Below are 13362 nucleotides of genomic sequence, written 5' to 3' on the forward strand. Positions count from 1 at the left end.
GAAGAGCGTTTTCGTGGCGTCAGGCACATTCGGTGCAGGACATGGAGGACACCTTTCAGCTGGTGAGGAGCGTCATCCCTCCGCTAACGGCCACGAAGCACAAGGGGCAAGATGGAAGGATAGGCGTGGTTGGAGGCTGCCAGGAGTAAGTGGCGGGTGCCCCGTGTTGCTCTCCGAAGTCAGTCTCTGCCTCCTGCTGTCCCTGCCGTCCACCTGTACGTCCGTGGTAGCCGTTTCCAAACCTAGTCTGACAGGGCACAGCCTTCCTCCCCGATCAGCCGTTTGGCTACACAGGAGCGAACCCCAGGGCCCAGGTGGACGTGCTGCCTGGTCGTGACGGCGCTCGGTTTGCTGTGGCGGGGACGTGGGCACGGCGTTCTCCAGGCCTGCTCCGCGTGCAGCTGTCTCGCGTAGACGCCTCCCTAGAAACCTGTTGCTCTCGGGCCTTGCTCTCCAGCGGTTCTGTCTCCTTCCTTCCGCCCAGCTTTAACATTCTTCAGCTTCATCTTTACACCTGACTTCTGTTTCCAGGTTCCCGCAGTTCCTCTGGACTGCGGTCGGAACTCAGTCCTGCCTGCGGGCTCGGCGTGGCCAGCCCATCTGCTCGGGTCACCCTCCCTCTACACCCTGGTGTTCCACTCCCGCGTGTGCGCCTGGCTTTGTTGGGTCAGGGTGTTGGGGTGGTGGAGGGCAGCAGTTTCCACCTGGGCACTCCCTGTGCTTGCCCTGTGGGTGTCGGCACGTGCCACGTGTCCCCTTGGCTGGCGAGGCCCGTCCTTATGCTGCGGGTGAGCGCGTGCTGCCTGCTCTGTGATTCTTGCTGGCGGCCCTGCTTTGCCAAAGGCGTGTGGTGTGGTGGGTGACTGACTTTGGTTCTGCGTGCTCAGTCTTTGTCCCAAGTTGTACTGACCTCGGTAAGACGTTTCACTGTTTGATGTGCTCATCTGGTGCCCAGGGCAGAGGGCAGCGCCACGGGTGCGGGCGGGCGGGTGTGCTCTCGTGTGCATCCCCAGAGGCCCGACTAGCCTCAGCTGACTGTCCAGCTGCCCGGCTCCCACTCAGCGACCCTGCCCACTCCCGACTGCTCTGAGCTGGTGGTGGCCTCCACCTTCCCTGGGACAGATGCCTGCGGGCCATCTTCCCCGGCTCACTGACTGCAGCCATGGGCTGTCCCGAGGTGGAGGAGGGACTCGGGGAACAGGCGGGCTGGTCCAGTTCTGAGCTGTGTGTGAGCGCACACCGGCGCCTCCTAGGGTGAGTGCGTGCAGGCTGCTTCCCGTCTGCACGTCCTGCTCGCCCGCTCTCTAGTCTGTCTGGTTTGGATTACTTACTGGCGGGGTGCTCGCCTGGTGCTCAGGAGTGTCCTTCTCTGCAGGTACACTGGAGCCCCGTATTTTGCAGCAATCTCGGCTCTCAAAGTGGTATGTTTCCTTAGACCTTCTTTATGGGGTTCTCCTGGGGAAGAACTGGATAAGGTAACAGTGCCTAAAGCACTGTGTTCTAACAGAAATCTAAATAGTGGGCCAACAGGTGGTGTGGTGGTTAAGGCGTTCGACTCCCACCTGGCTGACCACAGTTCAAATCCTGGACCTGCCAGCTTGCTTTGTCACTTTCCCTCTTTCTCTGTCTCTCTGGTGAATTAAAAAATGATAAAAAAAATAAATAATTCTTTAAAAAGAAAAGACATCTAAATAGCATCTTAGAGTAGTGTTAGGTAATAGGTACTCCTTTAAGTCTACTGACTTCCAGCATGGTGACAAAAATAACTTGAATTGAAAATTGTTTGTTTTTTAAAATTAGTTTTATTCATGTTGTACTTCACCAAACGATCCTCTTACAGTCCTAGCATGAGCAGTTGGTGCCTTAGAAACACGCAGCTCCCTGTGAGTGCGGCCATGTCCCCACGGACGACCGTTCAGTGTGCCCCGGCTGCTCTGGGCCTTGCAGCCCCTGGGGTACCTGGGTGGGCGGGCGGGCTAGGAGGCGTGTGGCTGGGGGCCGCCCCAGGTGGTGGCACCTCACTCCCTTCCCAGGTATTTTCCTGTACAGTTACCTGAGCTGTGGAGCTGTGGTTCGCTGTGGCGGTGCCAGTGTGTCTGGAGCAGAGCCCCTGAGCAGTGGTGCCTCTGCGTCCTGCCTGCCGAGGGCCCGCTCTGACGACTCGTGCCTGCTCCTCAGGGTGCAGACTTGTCCCATGTCTTCTGTGCCAGGGAGGCTGCGCTTGTGATCAAGTCCTACAGCCCGGAGCTGATCGTCCACCCAGTGCTGTGAGTCTGCCCACCGCGTCCCTGCCATGGCAGCTCTGCCCGCCTCCGAGCGCTTTAGTGCTGACGCTGGGGCAGCTCCCATGCGCCCGCCCGCTGGGCTTAGAGTCTGGGCGCTGCCAGAAGGGAGATAGCTGCGAGGAGCCCATTAACCTGTGGTCTGAGAGACCGGGACGAGCTGTGGGGAAGCACTCTTGTTGGGGAGACCAGACTTCAAAACAGTGGGAAAATGGACTTACGGGATGAGGCGCTTTTGGTGCAGAAAATGTGAAATCTGTGTGTAGTTCTTTTAGAATGTAGTTTCCACGAACTTTTTGAACAGTGCTGCTTGCGCGCGATGGAAACTGCTAATTTAGAGGGCAAAGGTCATTTTGAAATGGGCCGTCATGGCTTAGTCTAAGGTATGTGAGCTTCTGAGACCTAGGCAGCTGCAGCGGGTGTCTGGAGGGGACCGAGGGAATGGTGCCTCCGTGCAGTGAGGGCCGGGTTGGACCCTGGAACAGGGAGAGAACCGCGAGCTGGGAGGTCCAGAAACATCTGTAGTGCAGTGGCACCGCCCCGTGGTAGCTTCTCGGCATGACGGCCGGGACGTGAGTGTGTAGAGCGCCCACATCGGGGGCTGAGTGAAGAGTATGTGGGCACCTTCTCTACCATTTCTGCTATTTTCTGTAAATCAAAAATGAAACATTTTGAAAAGCAAACGAAAAATGTCAGTGAACCATTTTACCCTTCTCTTCCTAATGTAGTGACAGCCCTAATGCGGCTCTTGAGGTGCAGAAGTGGCTACCCCGACTGCACGCCCTCGTCGTTGGGCCTGGCTTAGGTAGAGACGACGCCCTCCTCAGAACCGTCACGGTAAGATACTAACGATGTGTGTAATTCTCGTTACCTCCCCCGTGAAGTCAGAACGAAGGCATTTCTCTGGCATTCCCAGGCATAAATGGCATGCCGCTGTGTGGTGTTCTGTGTGTCTTTCATGCCGTAATTCAGCTGGTTGAAACTTGGTTTGCAGGATCCAGAGGAACTTTTTTTTTTTTGGTAGAGGTTTTTGCTATAGGGCACGTGCACTCGCCAGACAGAGAGAGACAGAGACAGAAAGCGAGAAATCACCCCCCAGGGGGATGGCACAACACAATCCCTTCTCCTCCATTCTCCTCTCGGGATCTTGGGCACGCACGCACACGTGCCCAGCGTGAGTTTTAAGCTACCGGATCCGGGACGCGAACCGCGGTCGACTACATGGGAGTCCAGGGACATAGCCATTATGCTAACTGCTGGTCCCCCAAAGGAACTAACTTAAAAAGTTTGTCATGAACTGTCTTAGAATGAGGGCAGAGTCCAGACTGAACGCCTCTCTTCCATGCTCAGGGCACTGGCTGTCTTCACACTGCTGTGTGCCCTGTGGCATGCACCCAGGGTAGCAGTGGCCCTGGGCACACCCACTGTCACTTGGGTACATACTGAGCTTCCGGGAGGCCGTGAGGGCTTGAAAGCAACTGAGCACTGAGACCTGTGGGGAGGGAGGCCAGGGCAAAGGCTCAGGTGGTAAGGGCAGTGGCCAGGGGAGGAGGGCCTCTGCTCAGCTTTTTTTATTTTTTTTTTTAATGTCAACCAGAGAGAGACAGAGAGAGAAGGAAAGTAAGAAAGCAAGCTGCCAGGTCCGGAACTCGAACCACTGTCAGCCACCTGGGAGTCCAGCTGCCTTAACCACCATGCTACCTGGCGGCCGCTCTGCTCAGCTTTGCTTTCTGAATGAAATGGAATGAAAGTCCAGGTGAAAGGCAGTGGGCAAGCTGCAGCACCTGGGCCCCTTCTCCATTCCTCTGGTGAGGCCCCTTCGGAAAGGCTGTTCTCGGAATGTTGTGAGGTCCTGGCTCTAAGGATGTCGTCCAGCGGTGGTGGTGTGCTGGGAATGAGAGCCAGGTTTTGCTGAGACTCCTGGGTGAAGCCGCTGTCACCATGTTCGACCAAGAGGCAAAACCCTCAACTGGGGACTTGGGGGATGAGAAGGACGAATACATTAAAGCAAAGTCATTGGACAGGAGAGCAGAGAGTCATTCCGCGTGAACGTGATAGGACACCTGCGGAGACTCGGTCGGACTGGCAGCGAGTTCTCTCGGCCTCTCTGGGAAGGTAGGAGAATCGCTGACAACCGTGCTCCGAAAGAACTGGGAACGGAAAAGGAAGGAGCCATTGAAGTTTATCGGGAACAAATGCGGCGGGTTTCAGGAGTTTCGATTTTCTTTTTTTTCTTTTCCTTCAATCCTTTTTTATTTTTAAGTATAGTTCTTTTGTAATGTGGTATGCAAAGTGGAGTTGAACCCTGGCTCCAGTCTCTCCAACATCTGGTCACTTGAATTCTGGTGCTCGTCGCCGGTACCGCTGGTTTCATCGTGCTAAGCTCGGCGATCAAGCCTTAGCTCCCTTCACTAAACAACACGCGTGCACCGAGGCCGTTTTCAGGGCTGCGTCTTCAGGCTGGTGGTGATAAGATCGGCCAGCGCCAGCATTCGCAGTGACTTCGAATTGGCCCTGAAATTTCAGCGTGTGACGGCTTCATTCCTGGACCGTGACCTTCGGTGGTAGATGGAAGTTTTTCAGAGAAATGAACTGTGGAAAATGACCTTTCTTTAACTTGAAGCTATTTTTAACTCTGAGGGTCTGGACCTAAAGAGGAATGTGAGGTCGGAGCTGTGGTGACAGATACGGTGAGAGTCCGTAACCCCAGGACGGGTTCACTGAGGAGGAAGCTTTAGATGAAAAATCTTGTCAGAGGATCCCAGAAAAGTTAAAATTTTCAGTAGTTATAACAGTGTAGGGCCGGCAGGTGGCGTGGTAGTTAAGGGCGCTAGACTCCCACATGGCCGACCATGGTTCAAGTCCTGGACTTGGTGGATTCCTTTCTCACTTTCTCTCTCTGGGTCCCTCTGTGGTCAAGTTGAAAATAAATAAATAAAGTTAAATGATTCTTAAAAAAAAAACAATAGAGCACATATACAACAGAACACTGCTCTTTTTCATTTTATTGGTGCTCTTTGGCCTGGGTTATGGATTTTAAATGGACATTGTCTGTACCAGCTTTGTTCAAACAAACAGTATTTGTAAAAATCATAAATACCGGGGCCCATAGGTGGCATGATGGTTAAGGCAGGGGACTCCCACACAGCTAATTGTGGTTCGAGCCTCGGACCTGGTGGCTTGCTTTCTCACTTTCTCTCTCTCCTTCTGTCTTTCTCTGGTGAGTGAACATGCTCTGTTTTTAAAAAAAGAAATAGGATCAGCAGGTGGCGTGGTGGTTAAGAAGCTAGACTCTCACAGGGCCAACTGCGGTTCGAGTACTGGAGCTGATGGCTTGCTTTCTCACTTTTCTTCTTTCTGTCTGTCTCTGGTGCCCTATAGCAAATTTTAAAATACTAATAAATAAAATTAAATAAATGATTATTTTAAAAATAAGTAAAATTTTAAAAAATCTTAAGTGTCTGTTTACCTCCCTCCCTCCTCCAGGACTGATCTGGCCCCTTCCTTCGGAGTAGAGGCCATGGACTGTCCCTGAGGAGCAGTCGCCGTGGCATGTGCAGTTTAGCAGGATATCTTGACTTAGAAATTACTAGGAGATCCCTTCATGGCTGGCCTCTCAGAGGGCATCTCACCCTGGCAGCTGGGGTCTAGGCTGGCTGCTTGTCCGTAGAACTAGACAGTTCCTGCAGACACCTCTCTCCCGAGTGTCTCCCACTCCTTTGATTTGAAAGTTTGTCTTTAATGAGCATTCCTAGTACAGAGAAAAGCGGGCCTCTGTGGAGACCTGGCAGGCCACAGGAAGACAGCGGGCATGTGCATTCGGGAGTCATCTGTGGGGGCAGCTCAAGGTGACAGCTCATGCAGAGAAGGCCTCTGGGAGCCTCGTTCCCAGGGACGGAGTTAGCATGGGGAGTGCCAGTCCTTCGGGGTGATAGATCCTCCACTGGCCTTGTTTGAGGGACAAGAGTCCCTGGGAGTCCCTGCCTGTGGACGGTGTCTGCCACATGGTCAGCTTGGCCCTGGGTGCTGCTTTGCACCCTGGGGTGCAGAATGTGTTGGCTGTGCTACACACAGTAGGGGCACAGCCTCTGCAGGTCATGGAAGAGCCGCTGGTGATGAGCTGCTTTCTAGATGGTTTGTCTTTGGAAACAGGGCCTGAGGTCCTCCTGCCAGCAGGGGGCCAGAGTGGTCCCCTCAGAGCCCTTGCCCAGACCTTGCTGGTGATGGCACAGAGGAGTCCGAGGCATCCTCAGACCCCCTCTGCCCTCGTCCTTTGATGTCTTCGTTGTCTTGGACACGTGAATGTTGGTGAGCATTCTGGTTCTATATTTTGCAAACTTGATGTGTGCTGTTGACTCTGGGCTGGCAGTCCCAGGGTCCAGGCTGGCGCGCTCTCCATAGAAGCACCTAGGCAGTGGGCAGAGCCATGTCATGGACACACAGGCGTCAGGTCTGACCTTGGTCTGCATCAAGCTGCGCACTCAAGTGTTCTCTGAACCCCACCTGGGCATAGCATCTCCAGGTCAAGCTGTGAGCGAGACCTGCATGTCGCTGCCACTGCTGCTCCCGGAACGTCAGACTAAGACCTGGGATTCCAGCAGCGTGAACGCACAGATGTGTCGGGGGACTCAGGCGAAGTGAGGGTGAAACCCACTTGAACTCTCTGCTCCTGGTAGGTTTCTTTGAATTTAAGTTCATTGTAAAATAAAAAAAGTTGGTTTTGGGACCAGCAGATGGCGAAATGGTTATGTCGTTGTACTCCCAAGTTGTTGAGCGCAGTTCGCATTCCAGATCCAACAGCTTAAAATCCCAAGAGGAGAATAGAGGGGAAGGGATTGTGGAGTGGCCATCCCCCCGGGGGTTGATTTCTCACTTTCTGTCTCTATTTCTCTCTGTCTCTCCAGTGAGTGCACAAGCACGCACACTGGCTGCCCTTCCCACCAGACTTGTCCCCACCCTGCATGGTGTCTGTTCCCTCCTGTGCAGTACAGCATGCCACCCGCACACGTGCTGAGCTCGTCCTGAGCTGCAGCCGTACAGTGGTGCAGTACGCTCTGCCCCTCGCTGCCCCGGCCCAGCCCCAGGCCTGCAGGCACTTCCCAGGATTCTCTGGTGAGCTCATTCTCTTGTGGTCCTGGAAGCAACCCTGTTAGAGCCATCTCCGAGGTAGCCTATAGCAAGCACTCAGGAGTTTGTAGTTTGTCCCAACACCTGCGTTAACATGTGCGGCGATGGTGCAGAGGTTCCCAGGGACTTGTAGAGTGTGCAGCCACCACGCAGTCGGTTTAGAATATCATCACCCCGGAAGACTGCATCAGCTTGTGCTCCCTGCCCCCTCTGCTCCCCCCGCCCCCCAGCAGCTCGTACTCTGCTTTTCCTCTCATGAGTTTGCCTACTGGGGACAAGCCGTGTGAACGTGTCCAGTGTTGTTCACACAGCATCACTCCATGTTAGGAAATTATAGCAGTCTGCTGTGCAGTGGTGCGTCAGTGCTTCAGCTCTTCCGTGGCTGTTCAGTACTCCACTGTATGGGCGTACCACGTTTGCTTTGTCCCGTACTTGATGGACAGTGGCTTGTTTCTGGGTTTTGTTTTTTGGATTTTGGTTTTTCTTGGTTTCCTTTCTCCCTCTCTCTCTTTTTTGCTATTTAGTCTATGTGCTAGAGACAGAGAAGGGGAGACAGAGGAGAGTAAGTGTAAACACTGCCTGGGGGAATAGCCGTGCCACAGTCCCTTTTCTTCTGTTCTCCTCCCAGGATTTTGGGCATACACGCACACGGGCCCAGTGTATTTTTCAAGCCTTCAAGTCTGGAACTTGAACTGTACATGTGCCATCTGCTGGCCCTAGGCCTTCTAGGGATTATTTTCTATTTCCTCCATGGGCCAGAAACAGCACGTGGCCATCCCCCCGGGGGTTGATTTCTCACTTTCTGTCTCTATTTCTCTCTGTCTCTCCAGTGAGTGCACAAGCACGCACACTGGCTGCCCTTCCCACCAGACTTGTCCCCACCCTGCATGGTGTCTGTTCCCTCCTGTGCAGTACAGCATGCCACCCGCACACGTGCTGAGCTCGTCCTGAGCTGCAGCCGTACAGTGGTGCAGTACGCTCTGCCCCTCGCTGCCCCGGCCCAGCCCCAGGCCTGCAGGCACTTCCCAGGATTCTCTGGTGAGCTCATTCTCTTGTGGTCCTGGAAGCAACCCTGTTAGAGCCATCTCCGAGGTAGCCTATAGCAAGCACTCAGGAGTTTGTAGTTTGTCCCAACACCTGCGTTAACATGTGCGGCGATGGTGCAGAGGTTCCCAGGGACTTGTAGAGTGTGCAGCCACCACGCAGTCGGTTTAGAATATCATCACCCCGGAAGACTGCATCAGCTTGTGCTCCCTGCCCCCTCTGCTCCCCCCGCCCCCCAGCAGCTCGTACTCTGCTTTTCCTCTCATGAGTTTGCCTACTGGGGACAAGCCGTGTGAACGTGTCCAGTGTTGTTCACACAGCATCACTCCATGTTAGGAAATTATAGCAGTCCGCTGTGCAGTGGTGCGTCAGTGCTTCAGCTCTTCCGTGGCTGTTCAGTACTCCACTGTATGGGCGTACCACGTTTGCTTTGTCCCGTACTTGATGGACAGTGGCTTGTTTCTGGGTTTTGTTTTTTGGATTTTGGTTTTTCTTGGTTTCCTTTCTCCCTCTCTCTCTTTTTTGCTATTTAGTCTATGTGCTAGAGACAGAGAAGGGGAGACAGAGGAGAGTAAGTGTAAACACTGCCTGGGGGAATAGCCGTGCCACAGTCCCTTTTCTTCTGTTCTCCTCCCAGGATTTTGGGCATACACGCACACGGGCCCAGTGTATTTTTCAAGCCTTCAAGTCTGGAACTTGAACTGTACATGTGCCATCTGCTGGCCCTAGGCCTTCTAGGGATTATTTTCTATTTCCTCCATGGGCCAGAAACAGCACCTCTCAGGAAAGCATTGATGCCGCAGTCTACGCCCAGCCTTCAGCGAGCCATGGATCGTGGCCATGTGTGCCATGGACTCGGGGAGGTCCTCAGCTTGAACCAGGAACCTTCCTGTGTGGGTCAGCCCTGCAGTGCTGCATTTTGCCATGGCACCACCACCTGTCCTTTTCCACTTCCTGCCGACTGAACAGGGCTGCTGTGAGCATTTGTTCCCAAGATTCTGTGCCGGCACGACCTCTCGGGTGCAGGCCTAGGAGGGCGGTGTGCGCTGCGTGGTAGCTGTGGCCTGTGCCATTGTGCACGCCCTGTGGTGTGGCAGGGTCCGGCTCCTGCTGCTGGCACTGACTGCCTGTCATCCCCGTCGCTGGCTGTCCTGGGCAGGTGAAGGTACCTCGTGGCTATGGGCTACCTTTTCCTCGAGGGCTGTAGATGTTGAGTCTCTCCATGCTTATTGGCCATTCCATTCATATCATTTCCTCGTCTGAAAGTGTGTCTCTATCGAGCTCTAGAGTGTGGATATGTGTACTTACGTACGTGTTCTGGGGCCAGGTCCCGCAGGGATCTGATGGCATGTGTTTCTCCCTTCCTCTGGCGTTGTCCGTGGCACAGCCTCCTCATCCTGATGGACTCGTTTCCTTTTCCTGTCTCATGCCCTTGTCTCAAAACCCAGGAGGTTTTGCCTAACCCCAGTTCAGTCCTGTGTCTCCTTCAGGAGCGGCACTGTTTGAGCGCCCACGCTCAGGCCTGACCCATGAGCGCTGACTGTGGCGTACGCAGGCCCGGCTTCCTTTCCTGGTACGTGACGTCCCGCTGTCCTGGGCCATCTGTGGGCTGAGTCTTCTTTCCTCCTGACCTGTCCCGGTATCCTGGTTCCCCCAAGTTGAAGGTCTCTTTCTGGGCTCCCTTTCTGTCCCGCTGATCTCCATGGCTGTCCCGACACCACCCCTGGTGACCCGCCTGCTGTGAGCGCAGCTAGCTCTGCCAGGAGAAAGCCATCCTCCCACTGTGCTCCTCAGGGGTCTGCAGGCCTGGGCCCAGCGTGCCTTGTGCCAGGGTCTCAGGCTCAGTTCAGCCACTGCAGGTCAGCTGCAGGGGTGTCGGGAGGGCAGCGCTGAGCTGGAGCTGTGGGTCAGCTTGGGGCCTCTCGCCCCAGCAACACGAGGTCCTGGTTCTGGTTCGCGAGCGGGTTTCTTGCCGAGCTGTCTGTATCTAGAACACCCCGCCCTCAGAAGTCTGGGCTGCCGCAGCCCCCCTTCCTAGCAGCGTCCTGGCTGGGCGTGTGCCTGTCCCTCGGTGCTTCAGCGGCCTCCTCACGACTGCGAGCACTGCAGTGCATTTGATGAGGCACCGAGGCGCTCTTCAGCCTCTTCCTATTAGTGACATAAAATTTCTATATTTCTGCAAGTAACCGCTTGAATAGAAAAATACGAGGGGGCCAGCCTGTGGCATGGTAGTTAAGGTGCTGGACTCACCTGGGTGGCCTTGGTTTGAGTCCTGGACCTGGTGGCTTGTTTTCTCACTTTCCCTTTCTCTCTCTCTGGTCAAATCAAAAAACAATAATAAAATAAATTGTCAAAGGGAAAAAAGACGAAGATGGCATATTGTTGCCAAATACTGCAGCTGGAAACCAGAAATGGATCTGAAACCCGAACTGACAAAAGCTTTATCGGCTTTAGCAGCAAAGCCAAAAGCCGGGCAAGCAGAGAAGGTTCATTGTTAACACAGGAAACAAGCGTCTGTGAAACCCATGCCCCAGCCCTCACTTGGAGGGACTTTGTTCACATAGTCCTCGTCCTCGGCGTCACAGCAAAAACCAGCCGTGTCCACAACCAGAACACTCATCACAAGACCCAGGCTGAGGCTGTGTGGGGAGCGAGTCACGCTTCATGGAATTCCAGACTTCATTCTCAGGATCAGTTTGAATGTATGTTGCTTTATCTGTCAGAACTTTAACTCCTCTTGGGACCAGCAGTTGACGTGGCCACGTCACTAGACTCCCATGTAGTCGACTGCAGTTTGAGTCCTGGACCCGATGGCTTACACGCCGGGTGCGTGTGTATGCGTGCCCAAGATCCCGAGAGGAGAATGGAGGAGAAGGGATTGTGGCGTGGCCATCCCTCACCCTCCAGGGGGTGATTTCTCGCTTTCTGTCTTTCTATTGGTCTCTGTCTTTTGGGCAAGCACGTGTGCCCTATAGCAACCCCCCCCCCCAAAAAAAAAAAAAAACCTTTAACTTGTCTTTACATAGTATTTATTTTGTTTTAATCTTCTCTTCTAATGTTTTCTGTTAAATGTCTTTACCAGGTAGAGATCACATGTTAATTTAGTCTACAAGGGGTTTTCACCAAGTTCATAGGAAATGCATATGAAAAGAAAGAACTATGCATAGATTTCAGAACCTGTTTGCACCCAAATAAGCTCAGACTTGACTTCCATTGTCCTACAAGCTTCCTGAGGTCTCTTTCTATGCTCTGGTCGTACATATGGGCTGAGTGATGAGCAACCACGTGTTGAGTGTGTACATGCATGTGTGTGTCTTGATGGATCTGGGTTTCTAACTGTTTTTCAACAGCAAAGCTTTGAGATTTAGTGTAATTTAAAAAAAAATTATTTCGTTGAACTTTATTAATTTTATTATTTTAATTTGACCAGAGAGGAGCAGAGAGAGAGAAAGTGAGAAAGCAAACTGCCAGGTCTGGGACCCGAACTACAGTTGGCCACGTGGGAGTCTAGCGCTCTTAACCACCACGCCACCTGCTGGCCCCAAGATTTGGTGTAATTCTATTAAAGAAAAAAGATCCAAAACCTGCTGGGGCAGTATTTCTTGTTATGGCCACTCATTATTCTAAAACATGTGACTAAAGTGTTATGACAAGTACTTAATAATTAATGATTTGGGGGACTTGCAGGGATTTGGATTTCTTGTCTCCAAGTCCTGAAGGTCACGAGCTGTCGGAAATCGGGAATACTTGGGGAAGGCCTCCTGGGCTGGCCTCGGAGCCCACTGCCATTTGTAACGTTCCTGCGTGTGTGGGCGCTGGCCGTTCACTGACTGGGTCTCTCCCGCTGTTTATTGGTGGTGTTTTCTGTTTGTTCTGAGCTGATGCTGCATTTCACTCAGACTGCTCAGTTTCCTCTTGACCCCTACTGAGTGATGGCAGGGTTGTTGCTCAGTGTCTCCTTTTCCCACAGGACATTTTGGAGGTGTCAAAGGCCAGGGACATCCCCATAGTCATCGACGCGGTGAGTGCGGCCTCTCCTCTCCTCTCCTCTCACACAGCTCAGGCCCCAGGCGCACCCAGTGACTGCATGCCTTCTCTGCACAGGATGGCCTGTGGCTGGTTGCCCAGCAGCCGGCCCTCGTCCAGGGCTACCAGAAGGCCGTTCTCACTCCCAACCACATGGAGTTCAGCAGACTCTATGAAGCTGTGGTGAGTCAGTGGCCTCCTGCCGCGGGACACAGGGCTGTCCTGAAGGCTGGGGGATGGCTCTGCAGTCTGCCCAGCATTTCACACGGCCTCTGAGGTGCCGATTCTCACCCGCTAAGGTGTGACCGCACCTCTTAGAGCTGATGGTGCAGCTTTGGGTGTACGTCTTTGATGGGGAGTGAAGGGTGGCCTGACAGGCTGGGGCAGGCGAGGATCTGGGGTCCTCCCTTCCTTCGGCAGGTCACTTTATCTTGTGGGTGATGATGACATCCACTTCATAGGGCCTGTGAGGACTAGGAAGCGACGTGGAGACCATGAGTCCGCACACGCTGAAGATCCGAGTGAGATTCTCAGTCAGACTTGTCTCTCTTTTGCAAACCTTTGAAAGCCAGCTGGGGCTGAGGTCTCTTAGCTCTGGCCTGGCGGGTGGAGGACAAGCACCTGCAGCAGCCACTGGGAGGACTTGTCGCAGACCATGTCCCGGGTCTCCCGGCACTGCTCAGCCTGTGCATGGTGCCAGGTGGTTCATTCTGAGACCCACGTCAGAAAGCGGCTGGGTAGATGTGAGGTTTAAGACCCGCAGTGGAGCGACCAGGTGGATGTGAAGGTCTAAGGCCTGTGTCAGAGGCGGCCAGGTAGATGGGAGGGTTTGAGGCCCGTGATGAAGAGGTGGCCAGTGGACGAGAGGGTCCGTGCCTCGTGT

General features: G+C 53.8%; 1 protein-coding gene across 1 annotated transcript in view; it reads left to right on the plus strand.

Moving 5' to 3' along the window:
- Positions 1–13362, plus strand: part of NAXD (NAD(P)HX dehydratase) — a gene marked incomplete at its 5' end in the record, with an annotated part of 18699 nt that continues 5337 nt past the window's right edge. Inside the window, 6 exon segments of the mRNA XM_014592045.2 lie at positions 1–145; positions 1376–1421; positions 2179–2267; positions 3011–3119; positions 12424–12474; positions 12558–12662. Of these exon segments, the coding sequence (XP_014447531.1) occupies positions 1–145; positions 1376–1421; positions 2179–2267; positions 3011–3119; positions 12424–12474; positions 12558–12662 (545 nt within the window).

The sequence above is a fragment of the Tupaia chinensis genome, unplaced genomic scaffold (genome assembly GCF_000334495.1).
Source record: "Tupaia chinensis unplaced genomic scaffold, TupChi_1.0 Scaffold000644_1, whole genome shotgun sequence".
In the NCBI taxonomy this organism is placed as follows: domain Eukaryota; kingdom Metazoa; phylum Chordata; class Mammalia; order Scandentia; family Tupaiidae; genus Tupaia; species Tupaia belangeri.